At 47.5% G+C, this 14,308-nt stretch overlaps 1 protein-coding gene across 3 annotated transcripts in view; it reads left to right on the top strand.

Annotated features, from left to right (window-relative positions):
- The window catches only part of SP3 (Sp3 transcription factor), a 156,688-nt gene that overhangs the window by 29,444 nt on the left and 112,936 nt on the right, over positions 1-14,308 (top strand). For all 3 annotated transcript variants that reach the window (XM_086956150.1, XM_086956148.1, XM_086956149.1), the window contains one exon: positions 5,299-6,667. In XM_086956150.1, coding sequence (XP_086812276.1) covers positions 5,299-6,667 — 1,369 coding nt within the window. The remainder of the gene's footprint in view (positions 1-5,298; positions 6,668-14,308) is intronic.

The following is a 14,308-nucleotide window of genomic DNA, read 5'->3' as shown; positions in this document are numbered from 1 at the left end:
CCACCCTGTGCAAACGGGCACCATCCAGCGCCCAACGGTTTGCTTTGTTGCAGTTCCCGCCGGAACTCGAGCGACAGAGATCGACAAGACCCAGCTTCCCCGACTTCTAACAGCCCGATCCACAGTCCCAGCGAATCTGGGACCCGTGGAGGCGACGTGAAGCGTGGAGCCTGCCATCTTGAAAAGACTGCGAAGTGCTGACCGTGCAGCTTCCGAGACACTCTCGAAGCTGTGCATTGGGGTTTGAGAAGCCCCAGCCCCGAGCAGCTTGTGCACCGAAGATCTCCCCTCCACACTCAGAGTGCTGCGTGGGACCCTTTTGCATTTTCCTGCTCGACGCGTTGGTCCGGTCGCTTGCCCGTTGGCTAGTGGCCCCAGAACCGACAAACCTTAAAATGTACACTGCTAGTCTGGTTACTCCAGACTGGCCCTCGCTCCCCTGAAAAGGAGCCACCGCTCTGACCTTGCTGGTCCGAGTAAGAAGCGATTTTCGAGTCCTACGTGGGTTGCATTTGCCAAGGCCTGTTAACTCCGATCCGGAAGCAGACACTGCCGACAGTGAGAGCCTTCGTGGGACAGCTCGTGCTCCACTCCTGGTCATCGTCGATGCCCCAAGGTCCACGTGGCAGCGGAGACGAGCTTCACGACAAGCACCTGATTGCGCCCAACATCGCCTGGTTCCTTCCTGGTCACTGGCTAGTGACCCAGACTCTGTCCCCTCTGCTTTCAGGTACTCTGCATCTTCGATCCACCCTTTGATCCAACCGGACTCTTCTCTCCTGGCCGCCTGCAGCATCTCCATCTCCAGGCTCCATAGATCTCCACGACAAAACCCGACACACTTTGGCACCTATGCACCCACTTCCTGTGGGTGAGGTAATGATCTAACACCGGTGCTCCTGTAGTGGTTTACACCTCTAGTGTCCTAGTTTAAAGTGGGTTAATTCCATTCCAGTCGGAAGACTTCCAAAACAGTAACTCAATGACTTTTACGCGCCATTGACTTTGCATTGGTGCATGCGTGTGCTTTAGGCACTGCACCCGTGTCCTGCGGGCCTCTCCAGACATCATCACTGCTAGTCCCGAGTAGTCCCAGCGATTCACAACGCCCTAGGCCTTACCATTGTTCGAGAGGTGGTACTTTTACCACTATTTTAGTATATGGTTTTAGTGGCCACCGGGCCTATCCAAAATTGGGCAACTTTTGAATGTTTAACTGTGCTTTTCTTTAAACGCTTGTGCCTCTGCACTCATAAAGAGTACAGAGGATTATTCTAGTAATAAATACATATATTTTTATAATCTATAACTTGTGTGGTGTCCTTTCATTTGATATTACAGGATTGCATATGGTAAAACAGCTGGCTTCACATGCCCTCTTGAGTTTAGCCTAAGACTGCTTAGTCCATGCTACCCCTAGGATAGCTTGTCTATAAGGTTGACTTTACACCCACCACCATAAGGGATTGTTTGGACTGATACAGGGTGCCCACAGAACTGTGGACATCATACATCAGGCCAACTTCTCACACCCCCCCTCCTTTTCACTCTTACAGTTGAACCTCTAGCATGTATGGTCCATACACGCCCTGACATACGGGAATCCCTTGTTTCTGACTCTAGCTTGTAGAAAGAGAGAATCTTGCTTTATGTGGATGACCTGTTCCTCTGTCACCGATCCCTTAGTCACAATTCCTGTAATTTTACAGGCTGTTGGGATATTTGGAGGCTTATCGAGGTGCAAGATAAAATGGGAGAAGTCGGTGTTATTTCAGCCATATGGCCCCTCCGACCTGACTTCCCTACCAAGCAGACTGTGAGTGGAGACTGTGGGCTTTAAGTACTTTGGAATTTGTATGACACCCAGCAGGGACTTATGTCTCTCCGACAACCTGGGAAGGGTAGTTACAGGTTTTCAGAGAGATGCAAAGCGCTGGCATGGGCTGCCCCTGACTCTTCTGAGGAGAGCTGCCATCTTCAAGATGATGACGCTCCCTAAACTGCTCTACGCCCTCCAGAACACATACTACAAAATTACATAGGAGAGGCTTAGCCAGAATAGAAAGGGAACTGAGAACACTATTATGGAATAGGGGCCACCCCAGAGTTGCTTTACAAATGCGGCTTTGCATTTCCTATAACAGTGACATTGCTCTTCCGGATGTGCAGACCTACTACAGGGCCGCATATCTGATAAAGGTCAATGATTGGATATTTGCACCTCCGGGTCATTCGACCTATAAGGTGGAGTGGGCACAGTTGCTTCTGTGTTTCCCTCTGCATTATCTGCATGGGGTGGGTTGGGGGGGGGGGGGGGGGGGTGAATGTTTGGGTTAGCAAACCGCTGCCGGCAACACAGGTGATGGTTGAGGCTGGCAGTAATGCTACTGGGTGGTTAGGCTGGGCAAATAAGGTGACCTGGGAGACTCCTTTGTGGGAAAGAGGGGATGATGCTGGACGTGGGAAAGGTTATGAAGCCTGGGACATGATGGGCATCGCCAAGATTGGAGCTATTTTAGAGGACTGTGATCTGATTCCCTTCTCCTCTCTTAGAAGAGAATTTCAGCTCCACCAGAATCAGTGCTATAAATATGCACAGCTAAGCCATGCATAGATGGGAGAAATAATAGGGATTGTAGATATATCTAAATACTCCCAGCTTGTAGGTAGGCTACAAGTGGCCGAGCTTGGGTAGGAGGTGGTCTCCTTCACATATAAGACGTTAAACAACAATAAGCCCGACACGCTGCACAGGTTGAGGGAAAGATGGCTTAAGGAGGTAGGAGACGTGCATGACACAGACTTGGTAGCGGCCCTGATGTATCCACAGGAGGTAGCCATAAAATCCAGGTTACAGCTGATACAGTTTAAGATACCCCACCAAGCTGATTATGACAGAGCCAGGCGTCATGGGATGGGAGGAGCGCTATATAAAATATGGGTTAATTGGATTAACCGTTATAACCTGGGCCCCGTAGATGGCGACACTAGACCTTCGAGGCAAGTAGCCCAGTGTGATGCCTAGGATGTTTGTACATCTGCTACATGTCTGATCTTGTTTCGCTTGAAGCTTTTGGCCTTTCAGCATATATGTTTATTCAAGATATGGTGGTGCTTGCTAATCTCCCTGAGATGTCTATTGCTGTTAATTGATCTCTGTTGGTAGCGGTGTGATCTAGCACCCGATTGTGTGGTTTGCATATATATAACGAATAAATATATATTTTTTCAAAGTACAAATTCCATCACAGTCTCTAAAAATATGTTCGTTGCAGCCAGTTAAATGATCAAGTGCATGTCATGCTGAGATAGCCAACAGACCGCTGCTCTTTCATGAGATACTATTATTTGTGGTTAGATTTTCCAGAATATTGAATAAAACAACGAAGGGCTAATCTGTCACTTTTGTCTGACAATAATTCTGTAATATGAGCTTCTGTGCCTTTTGACCACATTAAGATTCATTATCATTGCTTGCGACGCTGATAGATGAGAGAGACCAAATTCTGAACATGGATTCTGCACGTAAATTAAAGTGAAGGGTTGTATGCCTATTAGGTTCTTTTTGATAAACACATTTTATTGGGTTTAACGATATATAGTAAAAATAAAAACTGAAGGTCAACTATTGCTTCCCTTTTCGTACCCCTGTTCTCCTCCCACCTACAGTTGATAAACAACTTTCTCAAAGATCCAATTATCCTGAAAATTATGTTCATATTGCCAATCCGTCTAAACTCTGCAGACCGTTATCATCTCTCAAATGTAATCTCCGAACTGTTATTCCTTTAACCGATTAAATGACTTATTAAGTACAGAGACGAAAAAAGAGTAAAATCACCAGAAAGACAGCAGAAGGTAGGGTAATGCATTGCATTTATTTTGGTTTACTGTGGTCTGTACTGACTTAATGTGAATATTTTGATAGAATTTGTATTTTCGGGAGAGATTACAAGGAGATTTCACTTAATTTGTTACAACTGACTATCATGTTATGCATCCTGAAAAGAGAGGACATAAAGTCTGTTGTCCTATTATGAGGGCTACACAGCATGGCATCCATTTGATTACAGAGCATCTCTCAAGACCGTTGAGTAGACTAACAGACATCTTCAGATGCAAAAAAAGAGGCAAGTAAAAAATGGGAGCAGGTTAATAGCTATTATGAAGACATTTTAAAGGTGCATAGTACTCTGCATTTCAACCTATTTGCAACTGTTTAGGACAGCAAATGCTGAACCTTTGAAACCATGGACAGTTGGGATGTATTCTAAGTTACCTTGTCTGGTGCGTTTGCTTGCTCCTCACAAAACCAAATACCACGAACATATCCAAGGTAAAATTAAGTTTTCCAACGATTCTAAAGCTTCAGCATGGTTCAGGCTGTTTGGCACAGAGTCAAATATCAGTCTTACTTGGAATTTAGACATCTTGTGAGTCCAGATAAATATAGAAGTTTGCATTTAGCAAAAACAGTGGCAACTAGGGGAACATATTTTGTGGTATGGAGAATGTGCTGTACGTGGTGCAAAGAGAATGGATTGCAATGTGAAATTACCTATTACACTAAGTTTTATCCGACCCCATTTTTCATTTATCTTGAAAATGACTCAAGTTTTGCCAGAGTACGTTTCATGACCAGTTCATGGATCATGAGGTATCCTACCCATTCATCTACTTTCGAGAATAGACTGGCGAAGGAGTCTATAAAGGATAACTTGTAGGTCTAGGAAGGATACCTAAGCAGTAATAATAGTGAAAGTTGGGACAACTTATCCTGGCATCAGTGCAATTGTCAGGTCATGAGCCAGATGAAAAAGCCACGGTCTAGTGGTTTCACCTTCAGTCACACGATTCAAAAGCGAAGAAGTGCGCATGTTCAAAGTTTATGTCGTAGAAATGCTATAAAGTGGATACAAGGTGACATTTGTGCTCTCTACAGCAAACAAATGCTAAATATGTGTAACTCTGGTGACATTTGGTCCTTGGGCATCTACAGTACTTTTTTGGTAAGCTAACAAAACAAATTCTAATCGCTGTGCACTTTGAATGTAATGAATTAGCAAAACATGTCCAGTAATGCCTGTTGTATTTCAAGCTGTTAGAATTGTTTCTGTTTGTTAATTACAGGTTATTTCTGTAAATATTCAGTTATTTGCAATGTTCAAATGTCTTCTGCTAAAATCCAGAGTTTATCAGTGTTCTTTTTGTGGTATAGTGGCCTCAATTTGATTATGATGCACATACTTAGTGCAATCTCAAATTCACACTACTGTTTTCTTTTTCCCCCCCCTCTAGACTGAAGATTTGGATTCCCTAAATTTGACAGAAACTCCAAATCGATGGGAAGTCTATTCCACTGGTTCTGCTCTTAAGGATGAAGCTGGCAATTTAGTACAGCTTCCATGTGGTACTACAGTGACGTCAACTGGGCAATATGTCCTTCCTCTTCAGAGTCTTCAAAACCAGCATTTATTTTCAGTTGCACAGGGATCAGATTCATCTAATGGTACATTATCCAATGTACAGTATCAAGTAATTCCTCAGCTCCAAACAGCCGATGGTCAGCAAGTGCAGCTTGGTTTTACTACATCAGAAAGTGGCAGCATCAATCAAGAATCTGGTCAAATTCAGCTAATTCCTGGCACCAATCAAACACTCATTGCCTCTGGATCTACATCCGGTAATCTTTTGGCTTCAAACTCAAATTTGTTGTCTCCATCTGGCCAGGTCCAGCATTCAGGTGGATCTGTCCAGATTCAAGGAGTTACTATTAGTGGTAGTGGTGGGTCAAGCTTTCCTGGACAAGCACAAGTAGTTACAAATGTACCACTTGGACTTGGACCAGGCAACATCACTTTTGTACCTATCAATAGTGTTGATCTTGACTCTTTGGGCATACCAGGAGGATCTCAAACCATGACTGCTGGTATTGATGCAGATGGACACATGATAAATGCAGGGCAGGCTATGGATAGTTCAGATACTTCTGAAAGGACTGGTGAACAAGCCTCTCCAGAAGCAAATGAATCCAACATGGATACAGATTTGTTTGTGCCAACGTCTTCACCATCCCAGCTGTCTGTAAGCATGGACCACACAGGCATGTTGCAGCAAAGCTCAAATAGTTTGACCTCCAGTCCTAGTGAGCAGGTGCACACTTCTGAACTTCAGGGAAATTACATGCAATCTTCTATCTCTGATGAGGCACACAATATTCAGGTCTCCACTGCACAGCCTATCCTACAACTTCAAGAGACTCAGCAGCATAACAGTCAAGCCCAACTTGTGCAAAGCATTGCACAACAGACAATCCATGGTGTCCAAGGCATATCTCAGCAGGCTTTGCAAAATCTTCAATTGCAATTGAACCCTGGAACGTTTTTAATTCAGGCTCAAACTGTGACACCCTCTGGACAAATAGCATGGCAAACATTTCAAGTGCAAGGAGTCCAGAATTTGCAAAACTTGCAGATACAGAATCCATCGCAGCAGCAAATTACTCTAACACCTGTGCAGACGCTTACTCTTGGTCAAGTTGGAGCTGGAGGCATTTCAGCATCAGCCTCTGTTAGTCAAATGCCAAATCTTCAGACTGTTACTGTAAACTCAATAGATTCTAGTGGAATGCATTTGCAGCATGGAGAAAGTGGTGATAGTCCATCAGGTATCTGTTTATTTTTTATTTCTAGACTGTTAATTGTTTACTGTTATTGCATATCTTTACCGAATTTTGTACCCTGTTCCCGTACCTTTGAGCAGATCGTTATGAAGATAAATGCTGCAAGTAATTCAGGTCTTGGATTTTTCTCAATGTGCTACATTGGTTTGCTATTACTACAAACCATATAGCCTATTGTATTGTGTGCTCTTTACTCCTACAGGCACCATGTAGGCAAGTTTTGGATAATAACCTGCAGTTTTGTGGAGCAAAAATATTTAGATTACTTTTCAAGACTGTTTGAAATGATACACATGGGCAATTGCGCCATTTCACTTTTGTGGCATCTAACATAGAAACTATATGTCCAGAGACTGATAGCTAAAGGCTTCAACCAAGTCCATTAAATGAATAATGTAATTGGCTGAAATCAGCCCTTTGTAGAAGAATACTTAATAGTCAGTGCACTTTGTTAATAGTATCGCATTATCTTGAAGACAAATGGTACACGTTGTACAGCATTTTGGAAATAGTGGCAATTGGTGTCCAATTACAAGTACAGCCTTATCCTAGTTTCACACAACAAATGGTCTTTTTTTTTCTGGCGGCCCGCGGACCCATACCAGTGTTTTACATTTTTATTTTTATTTTAAGTGTGTCTGCAGCAGCGCAAGAGAATCTGCTGCTCTGTGGGGACTGGGCGATCCTAGCGATGGCCAGAGTAAAGCTGCAGGGGCCTAGGAAGAGTGAAATACATCAAAGCCTCATTAACATGCAAATGGTCTTTTAAAGACCTGTGAAGTGCTCGGGTGCGGCTGTGAGTGTGTGTGTGCCCAGGCTGGCACACAGGCAGGGTGAGATGACAGAGGGTGACAGAGGGATTGAGAGAGAGGGAAAGGGAGGGGGACGGAGAGGGAGGGAGTGGGAGGGAAAGGGAGGGGGACGGAGCGGGAGTGAGAGGGAGGGTAAGGGAGGGGGACGGAGAGGGAGCGAGAGGGAGGGAAAGGGAGTGGGAGGGAAAGGGAGTGGGAGGGAAAGGGAGTGGGAGGGAAAGGGAGTGGGAGGGAAAGGGAGTGAGACGGAGAGGGAGTGAGAGGGAGGGGGACGGAGAGGGAGTGAGAGGGAGGAGGACGGAAAGGGAGTGATATGGGAGGGGAGGGAAAGGGAGTGATATGGGAGGGGAGGGAAAGGGAGAGAAGGAGTAAGGGAGGGAGACAGGGAGTGAGAGGGAGGGAGATAGATAGGGAGTGAGAGGGAGGGAGATAGATAGGGAGTGAGAGGAAGGGAGACGGATAGGGAGTGAGAAGGAGGGAAAGGGAGGGAGACAGAGAGGGAGTGAAAGGGAGGGAGACGGGGAGTGAGTGAGAGGGAGGGAGAGGGCGGTAGATAGAAAGGGAGGGAGATGGAAAGGGAGTGAGAGGGAGGGAGACGGAGAAGGAGGGAAAGGGAGCGAGACGGAGAGAAAGGGAGTGACGGAGTGAGAGGGAGGAAAAGGGAGTGAGGGAGAGGATGTGTGAGAGGGAGGGAGGGAGGGAAGGAGTGATACAGTCAGTGAGTGAGACAGGGAGAGAGGGAGTGATATGGAGTGAGAGAGAGTGAGCGGGAGGGAGTGAGACAGAGGGAGACAGGGAGGGGGACAGAGAGAGAGAGAGAGAGAGAGAGAGACCAAGAGAGAAAGAGAGGGGGAGAGATGTGTGTATGCCAGGTCTGGTGGATCAGTGGACGCATGGCATCCGTTGCAGGTACCTGTATACAACCACATGGTCAGTTTTTTTTGTTGCTCTAGCCCCACCCCCTCTCCCACTGACCCCGCCCCCACCGGTAGGGCCCTCGGACACAAACCAAACTGTAAATTTGACCCCCGAGAGAAAGTTTGTGAGTACCCATGTCCTAGATGGCACTGACCCAGATTTCAACTGGTCAAGATGTCACACTCTGATGATGCTTCACCTTCTCAAGACATCATTGCTAGGGCGGCAGCATATCTCAGGTCCCCTCGCACAAAGATCCTAGTGAGAACGATTTTCTTTTCTTTTTGAAACACTGTCCAGCACACAGGGCTTGCCAATACCCTCCTTTGCTCAAGGTCATGCTGTGCCGTTCTGAGATTTTTAAGGATACAGTGCAGGCACGTATTATTACACACAGGGTCGACACAAAATATAGAGCAGCGCCCTCCTATCCTATCTACATCAAGGGTGAGCTTTCCTCAAATTCCCTACTTGTGTATTATGCCTGTAAAAGAACCAACTCACAAACCTCAGCGGGAGCTCCGCCAAGCCTTTTTTTTTTTTAAAGACCTTTATTGCGTATATTTTATAATAACACAGCTGTTGGCCTACAACCCACAGGGCCGGCCGCATCAATTTCTAGCATTTGCAAATGTTGCATTTGATACACCGCCCTTTAGCCGGCATCCCTGGGGTCCGGCGGCGTTATAATGAATGGGGTATATCGGTTATTCAGAAAGTATACCAGATTACTGAAAAGGTCTGCATTTTTCCATTACAGTCTTGTCTCACTGTAGATTTATATAAACCTTTGAACAATCAAACTCGTCGACACGCCCATGATCGGAGTACACCCTCGATGTATCATATAGTGAGATTCACCATAAAGTCAACTGTGGCTCAGAGATGCACTGTCTATTCCCATTCCTCCTCTATTTCCTCGTCTGAGCCAGTGTCAACATCTTCCGGCAGTGGATCACAAAGGTCACCCCTGTAAGAGTTCCATGAGGACCACACCCTGTTCCATTTACGAGGACATGCCCTATTCACGTATACCGTCCGCTCTGTAATCATTAATAAGTCCATGTTTGTACACCACTGCACCACTGTGGGAAGCCCTGGGGACCCCCATTTCTGCGCTATGTCCCGCTATGCCACCATCATGGACTAAGTACTCCACAACAACCCGTACCGGGATAGATCGTTTGGATCCCAGATGTTCGAGAGGCATTTTCGCGGCTCGGGAGTCAGTGATGCTCCCAATGTTTGACATTGTGCGCATCACTTGGCGCCAGTAGGCGGCGACTAGTGGGCAATCCCAAAGGGTGTGAAATAAAGTACCCGCATCCCGCATCCCCGAAGGCAATAGGGGTGCGGAGCCATATGTAGTTTATGTAGCGTGACCTATGTATAGTACACTCGATGTAAGATTTTTAACTGGACTAGTTTGAGCCTAGACGAGATCCCCACCTCTCTTGGGGATACCAGTGCCTCGTTCCACTCTCTCATCCATGTCCCCCAGCTCATCCACCCATTTTTTGTTCAGTTTCAGTGTCGGGTCTGGTTGGTTATTTAGTAGTTTCTTATAGGTGAGGGAAGTGGCGCTGTATTGCATATAGTCTGTGAGCAGTCTATCCTCTAGCGGGGAATATTCTGGGACATCACTATCCGGTGGTATCGCCTGCAGTAACGCGTGTCTTATTCTGCACATATCTGTAGGTTTTGTTTTGGCCTAAGTTGTACTGTTGCTGGAGGAGGGAAAACTGGATCACCTCGCCCTTGTCCCACATGTCTCCCACTGTCGATATGCCAATGTTATCCCATTGTGCGAACCCTTTACTCTTCCTCAGTTGCCCCAGTGCCTTAGTGTCCCAGAGCAGTGTAAGTTTAGTGATGGTGTCCCTCCACCCCAGCTGCGCTTGTGCCACGTGCCACAGCATGACCGTATGCTCGTGGGTCCTACCAATCGGGCCATCTGACTTCTGTTATAGTGTCACAAGCATACATTCCGCGCCTAGTTGTGCCCTATCTGCCCTGTAGGCAGGGTCATCTCAGGGCGCATGTATCCACTGGTTGATGATTTTAAGTTGGGCGGCTCAATAGTATAATTGCAAGTTAGGCAGAGCGATCCCTCCCTCGTATCAGCTCTTGGTCAACTTGACCTGGGCGATGCGTGCCGGTCTATTGTCCCAGAGTAGGGCGGACACCAGAGTCTGCACCTGTCGGAAGTAGCTCGCCGGGACAGGGTAGGGTGAATTTTCTAATGCGTATAGGAACCTGGGAAGTTCCATCATTTTATAAAGTGCCTCTCTGCCCAGGAGTGTCAGCGGCAATGAGGCCCAGTGCTTAACATCCATACGGAGCCGGGCCTTGGGTGGGATCAAATTTTTATTGAGGAAATCTGCTTGATTGTCATTTATGTAAATACCCAAGTACTTAAAGGGGGATGTGGTTAGTTGCAGCGGGCAGCGTGCATTAAGCTGTGGATCGGGTTCCTTTAGCACGTATAGGATGGACTTCGACCAGTTAATAGTATATCCCGAGTATGTCCCGTAGTCGTCACACAGGGCCAGTAGGGTATAAGGACACACGGTCCTCCCACCCCTCTCTCCAGTGGATACCTCTTAATAGCGGTGTGCCTCTGATCAGTATCGCCAGTGGTTCCAAGACCAGGGCAAACAGCAATGGGGAGAGGGGACAACCCTGTAGAGTCCCTCTCGCCAGACGAATCGTGCGGGAGATGTGACCATTAGCTGTGACATGTGCAACTGGATTAGTGTATAAGAGACGTATCCAAGCTATGTATCTGGGGCCAAAGCCCATACATGTCAGGACTGCAAAGAGGTGCCCCCACTCGATCATATCGAATGCCATCTTTGCGTCTAGTGAAAGAATCACAGCTGGCTCCGATAGCGACGGAGCCCTTGCTATCACCCCATGCACTCGCCTGAGGTTGAGGGCAGCGCTCCTGTTCGGCATGAAGCCGGACTGGTCAGGGTGTATTAGCTGTGCGAGGCAGGGCATCAGTATCATGGCCAGTACTTTCGCAAGGATCTTAGCTTCAGCATTGATGAGAGATATTGGGCGGTATGATGTACTTGTTGCGGGTGGTTTGCCAGGCTTCAAGATTGCCACAATGGTGGCTGTCCGTTGGTCTACGGGGAGCGTTGCCCTGTCTCGGCTCTCCTTATACATATCTAGCAGGGGCGTTCCAAGCGTGTCCACCATAAGTTTTTACCATTCTATGGGAATCCCATTCGGGCCTGCTGCTTTCCCTGATTGTAACGCATGGATTGCTGATTGTATTTCCTCGACCGAGAGGTCTGCTTCTAATTCTTGAGTTGTTTCTGGTGTAGTTGTTGGGATTTCTATATGTGCATACTATGCAGGGCATCATGTTCTGTGATCTCTTTAGTTGGGGTGTATACTGTCTCAAAGTGATCCGCTAGTGTATTCACTATCTCCTCTGGTTGTGTATGTAAGTGCCCCGTGTTGGCGTGTAATTGCTGAATGCCCCTTCCACTCCTGTCCTTTTTGTCCAGCCAGGCTAACATCTTCCCTGCCTTATCTCCCACCTCGTAGACTCTGTGGGCTGTAGCCGAAATATTATTCATCACCTGCAGTCTGAGATGTTCCCTATGTCGCTGCAGACACAGCTGTAGTGTGTGAGTTGTGTCTGGCGTGGGGTCTGCTGCCTGTGCCGCAGTGGCTGCTTGTAGGGAATGTTCTAATTCTTCGAGTTCCTTCCTCCGTGCTCTTCTATGTCCTGCAATAGCGGCAATTGCTTGCCCACGAAAAACTGTTTTATATGCTTCCCATAAGATCTAGGGGGAGGATACTGAACCTCTATTCTCGGCAAAATAGTGCGTCGTCACTTTTTTCAGGTCTTTCCTGACATTCAGGAGTTTTAAATGGTTAGGGTATATAGGGTAAATCCTCCTATGAGTCTTTTCCTGACAGCGTATTGCCAGCATTATCGGGGAGTGGTCCGAAATCCCCCTGGGCAGGATTTCGACAGTATCAATGCCCCGCATCCCATCTCCTACCGCGAAGAAATAGTCAATTCGGGATAGGCTGTTGTGTAAAGCCGAGTGATAGGTGTATTGTCTCGCGTTTGGGTGCCTTTGGCGCCAAAGATCTATCAGGCCCATAGCCCCCAGGAAGCCTTGTAGGTTAGTGGGACCGGGTACATGTGTTCTAACTGGGAATTTATCTAAATTTGGGTCCAGAACCGCATCGAAATCTCCATCGAGGAGTGTCTTCTTCTGGGAGTTTGAGTAGGAATTTTACCAGTGCTGGCAGGGCCACTGTAAGGAGTGCCGGTGGGATGTAAATCGATACAATGTTTTGGAGTCGACCCTCCCACTGCCCATGTACTGCGGCAAAGCGGCCCTGGTCGTCCTCCACATGGCTCAATAGTATAAATGGTGAGGTCTTCTTTAAGAGAATACCTGTACCCCTAGACCCAGAAGTGTACTCAGAGTGTGCCACCATTTTGTATCCCCTACGGTCAAGTGCCTTACAAGCCTTTCCTGTGAGGTGCATCTCCTGCAGCAGCACTAAATGTGGGTTGTGGCGATTGAGGGCCTGCAATACTAATCCTCTCTTGATTTTATCACCCAGTCCCCGCACATTCCAGGTCATTATTTTCAGGGGTGGGTTGTCTCCCAGCCGTAATACGCCGTTAGAGGCTGTCTCTTGTGAGTGTTGTGACATGGTGAGGTGTGTTTGATTTGAGCCTCCGAGTTGTCCCTATTCGTGCCATGAGTCCCGCTTCTCTGTGGGTGGATCGTGTGCTGTTCTGGTCGTGTTGTGTCTTGTCGCACAATTTAATAACTGAAACATTTAAACATTCCCTTCCCACCCCCCTCTCTGCCTCCCCTCTACACGGACTTAGAACCGCCCGCCTCCCCAACTTAGCAGGGCGCGTAATCCCATCCCAACCCATTGTACTTGCTTGTAGGGGGTAAGTAGTTCAATGATGGTAGCGGCCCCATTCGCCCTCTTTTTCCTCCTTCAGAGTGGAGTCCAAGGACCACACGCCCATCTTGCTGAAGAAGTTGCCGCCAGTGTCAGTGCATCCGGGCGTTTACAACTCGGGCTGTTCTTCGTCTTCCAGACCCGTTTCCGTGGATAAGTCTTGGCTGTGCCCGGGTGATGTCTGCTGACTCGTCTGGTTCTCTGTTCTTTGGTCGCGCTGTCCTCTGCCCGCTCGCCGAGGAGCCTCCACACGCCTCCAGCCATTCTCGTGCCGCTTCAGGAGTGTCAAAGAGCCATGCTTTATGATTATCAACTACTCTGTTTTGCCGGGAAGAGCATTGAGTAAGGTAACTCCTTTGCTCGTAGGGCTTTTTTGATGTCTGTAAAAGTCTTTCGGCGCCGGGCCACTTCTGCTGTGTAGTCTGGAAAGAAGGCGACGGTGGAATTCTGTATTTTAATAGGTGGTGAGATCCTTGCTGTTTGAAGTATGGCGTCTCTGTCACGGAAGTTAAAGAGTCTAGCTAGTACTGGCCGTGGCGGCGCTCCCGGTTTCGGTGCTCCACCGGGGACTCTGCGCGCCCTTTCGACAGAGAAAAAGTGGGAGACCCTTTGGTTGCAATTTTGTCTTAATTAGGTCCTCTACGTAGAGATCCATCGTTTGCTTGCCTTCTGACTCTGGTATGCCTAGGATTCGGACGTTGTTCCTCCGTGAGCGTCCTTCCTGGTCGTCCAGCCTCTCCTGAAGCTTCTTGGTGACTGTATCCATGCGCTCCATAGCCAGCTGCAGTTCAGAGGTGTCCACTGCTAAGGATTTTGTGACCACTTCCACCTGCGCCACCCCCTCCGTCATCTTGTGTAGATCTGCCCTTAGTAGGCCGACGTCTGTAGAGCTAGAACCCACCGTTGCCTGCACGTTGGATAGCATTTTCATTAAATC

The sequence above is a fragment of the Lissotriton vulgaris genome, chromosome 2_1 (assembly GCF_964263255.1).
Source record: "Lissotriton vulgaris chromosome 2_1, aLisVul1.2, whole genome shotgun sequence".
Classification (NCBI taxonomy): domain Eukaryota; kingdom Metazoa; phylum Chordata; class Amphibia; order Caudata; family Salamandridae; genus Lissotriton; species Lissotriton vulgaris.
The sequence above is the reverse complement of the archived record's forward strand: the minus strand, read 5'-3'. Positions and strand labels throughout refer to the sequence as shown.